The 9698-nt window shown below is 41.0% G+C and overlaps 2 protein-coding genes across 7 annotated transcripts; one reads left to right on the top strand and one right to left on the bottom strand.

Moving 5' to 3' along the window:
- Nucleotides 1-4776: 4776 nt before the first annotated feature.
- Nucleotides 4777-7823, bottom strand: sc5d (sterol-C5-desaturase). Of its 5 annotated transcripts, none has more exons than XM_076980567.1 (6): nt 7748-7823; nt 7255-7471; nt 6801-7018; nt 6477-6609; nt 6212-6312; nt 4777-6023 (listed from the first exon to the last, which is right to left on the bottom strand). In XM_076980567.1, the coding sequence occupies exons 3-6, from the start codon at nt 7008-7010 to the stop codon at nt 5610-5612; spliced, it is 858 nt and encodes a 285-aa protein (XP_076836682.1). In that variant the 5' UTR covers nt 7011-7018; nt 7255-7471; nt 7748-7823; the 3' UTR covers nt 4777-5609. The 5 variants fall into 5 exon arrangements, with proteins under 5 accessions (XP_076836682.1, XP_076836681.1, XP_076836684.1 ...); XM_076980566.1 differs by having other exon boundaries at nt 7681-7806; XM_076980569.1 differs by lacking the exon at nt 7748-7823 and having other exon boundaries at nt 6906-7018; nt 7321-7463.
- A 46-nt stretch (nt 7824-7869) lies between these two features.
- On the top strand, nt 7870-8800 carry anapc13 (anaphase promoting complex subunit 13). 2 transcript variants are annotated; one of them, XM_076980570.1, is made up of 2 exons: nt 7870-8114; nt 8557-8800. In XM_076980570.1, exons 1-2 carry the CDS (start codon nt 8016-8018, stop codon nt 8680-8682), a joined length of 225 nt encoding a protein of 74 aa, XP_076836685.1. In that variant the 5' UTR covers nt 7870-8015; the 3' UTR covers nt 8683-8800. The 2 variants fall into 2 exon arrangements, 1 of the variants encoding a protein (XP_076836685.1); XR_013122171.1 differs by having other exon boundaries at nt 8017-8157.
- The last annotated feature ends 898 nt before the right edge of the window (nt 8801-9698 follow it).

Below are 9698 nucleotides of genomic sequence, written 5' to 3'. Positions count from 1 at the left end.
CTTCCCTCTGATTTTAAACAGCCGACGGCACTGCACTTTCCGCGGGGGAAATCACAGCCAATAATGAATCCCTTTAATGATAGTATTGTCTCTGTTACTAGATATGTGCATGTGAAAACCCAGGAATATTCAGACTGTCTCTCAGACCCTTGAGCAAACATTGCTCGTTCGATAATGCACTGATGGAGACTAACATGCTATCTTGTTCATCGTTGTAATTACTGTATATAATAATAAATTATTAAATTATGTGATATCAAATTGAAGAACTAGAACACAAATGTTAGATACAGATTTACCTGACTTCAGGACCAAACATATTAAGCGTCATCAGTATTATCTTATCACCGTCCCTGGTAATGGCCGACCTGTACCGCAATCGTCTATACTTTGTGCTTGTGTGGGGGCTTTTCAGATTAATCTCACCAAAAATCTCTACCAGCTTGTACGAGTGAGAGAGATGCTACTGGATTCAATACAATTGAAGTCATAAGAAAAGGCATGAACACAATATCGTTATTGTGCAGTGGTGAGATCACAGTGTCAACTCGACCTCAGCATGTGAAGAACACATGTGCTACTTAACATTATATCCCTGCTTTTGGGCCTGCCTAAACACTACGGTGACCATGGAAGTGTTTTGGGCCAAAGCATTAAAAAACACTTCCATTCGTGTCTATGTTAGGCTAGATGAAGTGGCATGTTCTGCATCGTGATCAGGGCCGTTTCTTAGCTTTGTTTCACTTCTGTTTCCCACCATCGCTGGTACAGGTTCACGTGTAGCTCACCTACCCGTGCGCCTGTAGGCCAGCACGGATACTTTCAGGCCTGGCGAGTCACCTGGAGCATCCACTCTGAGACTCACCTGTAGCCTGTGCCCTGCCAGACTGGTGATGTCGTCTTCTGCACCTGTTAAGAAGAAGCAAAAGACGAGAAGGTGAAAACAGGCAGCCATTTGTTTATGTAACATGTCCCGAACCAAATGGAAGCACGGTGTGCACATTAGGGCCAGAGAAAGAGACAAATGAACACACAAATGAAAAAGTGACATGCACTTGATTCCCATACACAGTCCTTGAGTACACCTGTGCCCAGCACAGCTGACTCCACTCATCAGCTAATGAACAGGCCTTCCGTGAGTTTAAAAACGACTGGGCCTCTCCAAGAGTCGGATTAAAGAACATCGCCGAGCGCTGTCGAGTGCTCACGGTATCTTCTGGTCAATGAATGAGAGAAAAGCCCGTCTATATAACATGGCATAAGGGCCTTAAGCCCTTCATCCCATTGTCTTTAATCAGCAGCCCGATGTGGAGTGAGAATAGAGAAGCATTTAGGTGGAAGAATTCAGAGAGACGTCTGAGAGCAGAGACGGCAGAACTCGGACAGAACCAACGTCGTCCACCGAACAAACACTCTGGCACGGGCGCCATTTGGCCATTCAGTGTTTTGTTTTTGTTCATTTAATATGCCTTATTCTCGACTTCACGTTTGATCACGAATGTGCTTTTTTAAACAGCTGAGATGTTCATTACAGCAGACAGAGTGAAACATAATGACTTTGATGGTCTGTGGTGCAATTAAAGATGCCATTAATTTAGTAATTCTTTCAGAACAGCAAGTGCTACGTGTTGATTTGGTGCGGCGCGACAAGTTTAGCTTTTGTTCAAAGTGAACATGCTCTTTCTCCCACTGATTTGTAGTTTTGTGCAAAAAGAGATCAATTAGCAGTGTAAAGAGAAGTGGCGTGTGAGGCAGTCAGACGTTATCTATGCAGTGAGGATAATGAATTTAACAAAAGAACTACCAATTAAGGCATTACTTTTTTGTACGTTTCAGCCCCGCAACATGCTAATTCAGGCTCTCAGCAGCTTCCATATGAAATGTGCACAAAGACCACAGAGTAGAGCAGCAGCGTCAGTAATTCAGCTCCACTGTAGCTCCTCTGGCAAATAAAACCCGGGAGTTACTACTGTCATCTGCACATAAACCAGACACCAAAAATGCTACTGCATGAAAAATGAAAACAGCAGCTATTTTTATCTTTGAATATTCATCATGAATGGGAAATGAATACAAATATATGCTAATGATTGTTCAATGCATAGTCTTTCCCTACACAGCACCAGATGCTCTGCAGCTCTAAGGAACGCTGGCTCAGATTCATTTGTCTTGGGTTGCTTTATCATGTACGTTTAATGGCTTTCGCCCAGGTGTTGAAATTTGTTTACCTAAGGCTGTTGTCATAGAGCGCGGAAACCCAAAAGACCAAACCTGCAGGTACTGGCCTGGAATTAAATGTGGAGTTAGTCCACAGCAGACCAAACTGTAATCATAACAAGATCATTATCTGCAATGGGCAGACGCCATGTGGGGACTCTTCGCATTCACACCGAGTAGCAGAAACAGCTTTCAGTGGGCACCATAGAACTGGACGAAAGTGGCCATAAGCAAAGCAGTCAGGCTATGGGTGTTAATTGTTTACATTTTGAAGTTTTGTTTTGGTTTTTTCTCAGCCCACTCTGATACCACAGAACACTAAATCCACTGACGCAACTCGTTTTCACGTTCAGGCTTTGAGAGATCAATGGACACACGCCATCAAAAACAAGACACACTTTATCAAGTGCTCAAACAAAAGCATTTTCTTTTAATAAATCCACACTGTTGATGCAAGATTCCTGGAAATGGCTATTACAATTGGGAAAAACAGATCTTCAAAAGGAACCTATTAATTTGAGTGAAAACACAATATGTAGAGGGAACATATGTAAAGAGCCTGAATATATCATTAGCAGACAAAGAGAATGAGAGTTAGTCTGCTGCTTAATTGAAAGATAGTGGTCATAGGTGCCACACGGACGGCTCTATTCAGCATGCTATAGTACGGACTCACATTAAAGGTGTAGATAATTCCAGGTAGACAAACATTTGATGATTATTTTCCTCATTGTTTTTTTCCCCCCATGAACATAATAATGCAGAAAAAAATCGAGCCACTGTTGTCCACAGCACATGTGTCCCTCTGGTTGGAGTATTTCTAACCCAGTAAGTGAACTTTTAAATGATGTGTTCTTTTACCTCAGCTAGCTGCCAGGATACAAATGAGTCACACTGCATCCCACGCGATCATGCACATCCACCGTATAATAAACCCATTTCACCCAGCATGAAATAAAAGACCATTTTCAAGTTCAGTGATTGGGTTCATAAACTCTCTCTCTCTCTTTCTGTCTCTCTCTCACATGTGCGCTCACTCGCTCTCTCTCGCTCTCTCTGTCACACACATGCAAACACACGTACGCACACACGTACAAACTCACGCACACACACACACACACACAGTCAATTTTGAAATGGAATAAACTGCTCAAATTACCATGCAAGCAACAAATCAATAATTAAATTAATACATAAATTAATCTGACTAAAAAGTAAATTGCATAATTACCAATGCTCATTGTTATCATTACAGTAGTTATTCAGTTCACATGCATACATATTACATATTCAGCTTCAAAATAATAACCATAATATTTTCTGGTGTACCTCAGCTGGGAACAGAAGAGTATATAATACTGGGCAAGTGTGCGAGTACTTGTGACAAGTGTGTGAAATATACAAACTTTACAGAATTTTCACAAAAATAGGTCAAAACATCTCTCCCTCCCTCTCTCTTTCTCTTTCTCTCTCTCTCTCTCTCTATATATATATATATACACACACACACACACACACACACACACACACACACACGCACGCACACTTTCAATATGCTACTGATGGTATAGCTGTATGGTAACTGCAGTAGGACGAAGCACCTCAGGAGGTAAGGCCATAACAGAAGAGGCAACTGGTGACAGACATCGTCTATTCACAGTGCTGGAAGACTCCCCCATGAAAGCCTTGCTTGAAAGAGTTACCCTCAAAACTTTAAGCTATGCCCACATGAATGTGCTTAAAATCATGAGTAAAGGACTGCTCAGATCGCTGTATCAATGCAATAAAATAACTCAAAAAGAGCCATTTTTCTAAGATGATGCAGTCTTTGCAGTAATGGTATCACAACAATTACAAGGGCCTGTCAGATTGAACAGGCATCTCGAGGAGCGCACTGGAGATTCAGCCACAGTTTATATGGAAATGTGTTCAGCAGAGCATCAGGCTGGTCTTCTATGAAGTGTCACAAGACAAGACCTGTTGCCATAGATACAAATTAACTGGGCAGTATGTTGACAGCTTTGGCACAGATGGCATCTCCATGATTTTGCTTGAACAATTAAAAACACACAAACTGGTCATGCATCCATTTATCTTTTAAAGAAAATATGTACAATGTAGAGAAATAAAGTTACAATTTCAACTTCAATTGACATGTACAGTTCATCAACTTAAATAAACATGTTAATAGCAATTTTGTTCTGAGACTGTATTTGGTATATGGGCTACTGAGGCCTACAAAATGGCTCCCTGAATGAAAAGATGTACAGTTTATCTGTTTGTAGTCTGCCTCAATCGCCACTGAGGAATGACAGAAAAGATGCTTGATTCAACAGCACCCCCTTCTGTCTGCTAACTGGAACAACAGTGTTTTTATGCCGTGGTGAGACTGGGAACGCACAGAAACGAACGAATACATACGAATGCATAGTCATGCCCTTGTGTTCGGTCTACGCATCAAGTACTCAAGTACTCCTTACTCGGACCTTTGTGAGAATGTGTTACACTGCAAACACAAGCCAATGTTGGGAAATAATATGTACAAAATATGTAGGAAGATAAGGTCTACACTTTGTTCTTTATTCAAAAATGATATACAGACCACATAATATATATTTCCTTTAAAAATATATAATATAAATCTATAAGTGCCACTCGGATTGGATACAGAACTGTACATTCATTGTTTGCAAGTAATGATAAACTCATTAGTAACAGCATCAATGTAGAAATGTGAAGCACACACAATAATTATAAGCACGTTATTCTCAGACACTGAAAGTCAGGAATTAACATGATTCAGAAGAGTCACCCCTTGAGATTCTTTAATTAAATAAACTTCAACTGTTTTGTGGTGCACAATAGCAAAAGAGAATATATGTAATGTTTGCTTCAATGCTATGGGAGAATATAACAACTCTTATCTTCTGCCATAGCACAACAACATAATTGTTAACATACTACAGTAGAAAACACCATTTATTCCAAGTTCAATGCATGTTGGCAAAAAGTAGCACAGCTGCATTTAAGCTCAACAAACCTGCCTATGAAGATCTCAAGCTTCAACGCATACAGAAGAAATCAGTCATCTTGAGCACTGTGCTCTCTGCTCCTATGAAAGTGCTTATATTTGGCAATAAACAAACATGTGTAATTAATTATCTTGAATTATCTGTGTCTGAAAGCCTTTTTCCCCACACAAATCCTTCACTGCTCCTGCCTTGATACATTTAAGCTGCTTTTCATCTTCTCTTTGACGATAAGACTGCAGGGATCTTAGCCTTGACTTGTCTACAGGATTAAGCGAACATGTCTGTAATGAAACGCGCATGCTTTCAGGAATAAAGGCCCGTCTCGGAATATCAAGATTAATGACGTAACCGGTTGGCCGGCTACTCTTTTTTGACATGAGCAGTACCCACATCCTCTCCCCTACGCTTCTTTACGAAGTCGAGTGGGCCGTGGCCCATCAGAGCCGAGGGGTGGCGGTATGAGCCTCCTATACGGTCCCACAGGGTGAAGTACTGTCCGTAGTTAAAGTCAAAGAAGAGGTGGTGGTCAGTGTGGTGCGCAGCACCGTTGATGGTTCGTTCCAGCAGGCTGGGCACCCGGTAGTCCCCGTCATGAATGGAGATAGTCCAGATGTTAACGAACACGTAGAGGGACAGGTAGAGGACCTTGTGCAGGGGGAAGAGGAACGGGTAGATGTGGTAGGGTAGTCCTTGAAAGAAGCCATCTACTGGGTGAAAAGCATGGCTGGCAAAGGGAGTTGGGATCTTCCAAATATGGTGAGGCTTGTGGAAATTCTGTGCAAAATTAGAGGAAGTTCATGAACTTATTAGGAATGTAATTGTAAAGACAAATGTTATATTCTTCCACTATCAATCCCCCCCCCCCCCCCCCCCCCCCACATTCTTTGTCAACAGTTTGTCAGTTAACTATTTTTAGAATATATTACAGTTTTGCTCAGGAATTACAGAGACCTTACAGTCACCTTGTAAAAAAGTTTGTGATGAAGGAACCTATGAATCCAGTAAATGCACATATCAGTGAAAAACAGGAAAGAGAATGTACTGATAATCAAACCTGCCCAACCTGAAAAACAAAAACAGGAGAAGGAAGCTCAGACTGTGAAAAGACCTGCTAGAAAACACCGGCTTACATAAGGCATTCTGAATACATCTGAAACTAACTTGGTTTATTTTAAATACCTCAGGATGCATCCATTACAAAATCTGTAATGATCAATATAGCCTTACCCAGTGCAGAGTCACTGACATGGTCATAGAGTTTGCTGTAGCCTCTGACCTCAGCAAAGAACAGTGCAACTGTGGGAATGCTGATCCATGGTATAGACGTCATTGCATATCTAATTTCTCGCTGCACCTGGTTCTGCAAAGAAAACAAACCTGAACAATCTAGGATACATAAGGTGTAGAATAAAAATTAATGATTGGGTGGAATGGCTACTTTAAAGTATTTCTAAAGTTCTTTTAAAGGCCATGGACAAGTGTTATTTGCCTGTTAGTTAATATTTAATATTTAGTGACAGAGTACTGAATAAAGAAATGAATACATCTGACCTCCAAAAACTGAGGGTGTTTCATTAAATTGTGATCAAAAATGAAATAGTAGCTTAGAGAAGCCAGGCCAAGATACAAAATGACAGCACCGAGGTTGGTAACCACCAGTAATCCAATGATTTGTCGCAAAGGCTCATTCTCAGGCCAGCAGGAGGGGTACACATACGGAGTAAAGAAGTAATAATCTGAGAAATTCAGTACAAGGTCCATTGTTGGCCCTGTGGGATCATAAAGATAGTGGAGAAAAATCTTAAAAAGTCGTAAATATTCCCGATAGTTAGTAGTAGTCATTATTCAGTGCAGATTTATGTTTTTTAAACACAAGATTATAAATGAAAACATCATGAGTGAACTATGAACGGAACAGCAGAGAACGTCTGACAGTAAAATAATGCTTGTTATTATAGAACTTATTGAGAACAGTATTATATTTTTACAATAAGTAATTTACAACCTGTCACCGTGGACTTCAAAGAAGCCTTCCGTTAGTTGCTCGCAGGTATAATTATGCTCACCCTACCTGTGCAGGTGTTGGGTTCAAACCTCGGGGCAGCGGCAGCCCGCAGGGATATTCGCCACTAACGCCGTCACAAAGGCCGTGACGTCACCGAACACCGCAGCGCTGCCCAATGGGCAGGCGTTTCACCACAGCGCGAGGCGCTCTCCTGGATCTGATTGGATAAATGCCTGATGTGATCATGGCGTTATAGAGCCCATCACAATATTTAAAGCAACACCATGCTAGTAGAGTCGTATACTCATTTACGTTGGCATACGACGCAGCGTACACTTTGTGGGCGGATATATTAGTAATCTAACGTCGCCCGCTCCTTAATTACTTTGATAACTGCAGTGCGCGTTCGAATAAGGCGTTTTCTACCCTTTATAAATTGTGTAAGCGGTCCCCCAACGCTGACACTTTAAACTCATTTACTGTTCAGACATACTGGTGGATTTATTAACAGTTCGATCCTCTGTAAACATTTACGCTCGTCATGAATCGGACGGAATCTGCGTCATCACAAAAGCGTCACGTTTGGGGTCGTAAACAGGAAGTTGCATCATCAAAAACGCGACTTGACGGAACAACAGTAGGAACCGTACCGAGCGACGCCGTTTAGGTGGCTAGAGAGTGTTGGGGAGCGGTTCTGGTTCCCCACACACCGCTGGTCCTGTCGCGGCTCTCCTCGCGGTTGAGGCGGATGAGAAGGCGCGATGGACAGTGAAGTTCAGAGGGACGGCAGAGTGCTGGACCTCACCGACGACGCGTGGAGGGAGGACCGGCTGCCTTACGAAGACGTGACCATTCCTCTGGTAACCAGACTCATTCATCAATATACAACCACTCACGCGCTCGGTAAACTTTACATGTTTACTTTACGGTTCTCCTGCCAGTTTTACTTTCCCTTGTGTAATTTACATTGATTGGTCGTTACTTTGTTGTAGCCTAATCCTCCAAATCTAGCTAGATGTAGTCGTATGAATTACGAGATTTTTAGATCCAACGAAAAGGCGTAGAGTTGAAGAATTAGATTTTTACAACATTTTGTAAATTGTCACTGTAAATTGTCGTTTATAATCATCAAATTTGAAATATCAGTTGGTGTGTAATGAGTATAATAGTTTCACTTTGTGAATGGAATTACAGAAATAAACTTTTTCATGACATTCTACTTTTATGACCAACACCTGTATACACACCACTTCCCTGCGTACTTACAAGTAGTAATAAATGTTATTTCTTCTTTCTCTTTAGAGTGAACTTCCAGAAGCAGAGCAGGATAATGGCGGATCAACGGAGTCGGTCAAAGAGCAAGAAATGAAGTGGTCTGATTTGGCACTCCAGAGTTTGCATGAAAATACACCAAGTACTGGGACATAGAGATGAAATGCAATTTTTATATGAATATCAATTTGTGTGCACATTGTCTTGCTACCAACAGTTTTAATTTTCATCCAAACAACTTTGTGAATTACTAAACCACTTTTCCATGGCTGAACCACACAACTCAAACTTACTACAAAAAAAGTATTTTGTTGGTCATATTTCCACGTGTTCTGCTCTAATTTAAAAAAAACATCAATTGTAACTTCATATTCTGATAGTCTCACCTTTGAGTTGTCTGTAGTCTGTTAGAGCCTTTTGCTATACTAAAGGGAATGACTAATGTAAGGTTGATGCACTGAGAAATTAAGGCTAATGAAGTTGAGGAATGTATAAGGACTAGCATTTGTTAGCACTGTGAAAATAAATTTGATGGCATGTGAAAAATGGCACACTAGTTAATGAATCTTAACAAAGCAGGAAAACCTGCATCCCAATTAATGTCAGTTTCATTGGTCCTTCAAAACAGGATCATTCCACTCTGTGGGTGACTCGCTGTCTTCTGCGCATTTTAGTTTCACATTTCCAATATCCAGATGCTACTGAAGACCTTGATTAGCAAGTTACTAAAGTCTGTAGGGTGGTATATTTCTAGAACTGCTGGCACTTCCCTAGATGGTTCTACTCAAAGCAAGCATGGTTAAATTGCACACCACAGGGCGGAGTGCCCGGTGCTGTAAGGTAATCATCCTCCAATGTCTACCAGCACTTGTAATTAAGTTGAACCAAGCGTGTTTGAGCAAAGAACCAAAATGTACTGGACTTCAGCACTAAACAACCAGACCTGAGCATCCCTAGCCTTGTAATAACCAGTATTGAAAAACACACTTGAGATTAGCAGTGCTGGTGCTGCATAAACATAATGAACAGGAGAGAATGGAATCACCCTGTTACTCTGGCTAGACTGAGATTTATTTGTGTTTGTAAAGGTAACACTGAAATGGTCAAGATGTAAAACACAAATAGCAAATATATTTAACCAGTGGATTTATATATGCAATCTTTTTCATCTA

Source organism: Brachyhypopomus gauderio, chromosome 18 (assembly GCF_052324685.1).
Source record: "Brachyhypopomus gauderio isolate BG-103 chromosome 18, BGAUD_0.2, whole genome shotgun sequence".
NCBI lineage: Eukaryota > Metazoa > Chordata > Actinopteri > Gymnotiformes > Hypopomidae > Brachyhypopomus > Brachyhypopomus gauderio.
This window is presented reverse-complemented; position numbering and strand designations above follow the sequence as displayed.

Excerpts from the sequence above, each read along its gene's own strand:
- sc5d (XM_076980567.1), bottom strand. The coding sequence starts at position 7,010 with ATGGACCTTGTACTGAATTTCTCAGATTATTACTTCTTTACTCCGTAT. Across the intron at positions 6,313-6,476 it reads TGTCAGTGACTCTGCACTGG|GTTGGGCAGGTTTGATTATC; the intron begins GTAAGGCTATAT and ends TTTGTTTTTCAG. Across the intron at positions 6,024-6,211 it reads ATCACAAACTTTTTTACAAG|AATTTCCACAAGCCTCACCA; the intron begins GTGACTGTAAGG and ends AATTTTGCACAG.
- anapc13 (XM_076980570.1), top strand. The coding sequence starts at position 8,016 with ATGGACAGTGAAGTTCAGAGGGACGGCAGAGTGCTGGACCTCACCGAC. Across the intron at positions 8,115-8,556 it reads AAGACGTGACCATTCCTCTG|AGTGAACTTCCAGAAGCAGA; the intron begins GTAACCAGACTC and ends CTTTCTCTTTAG.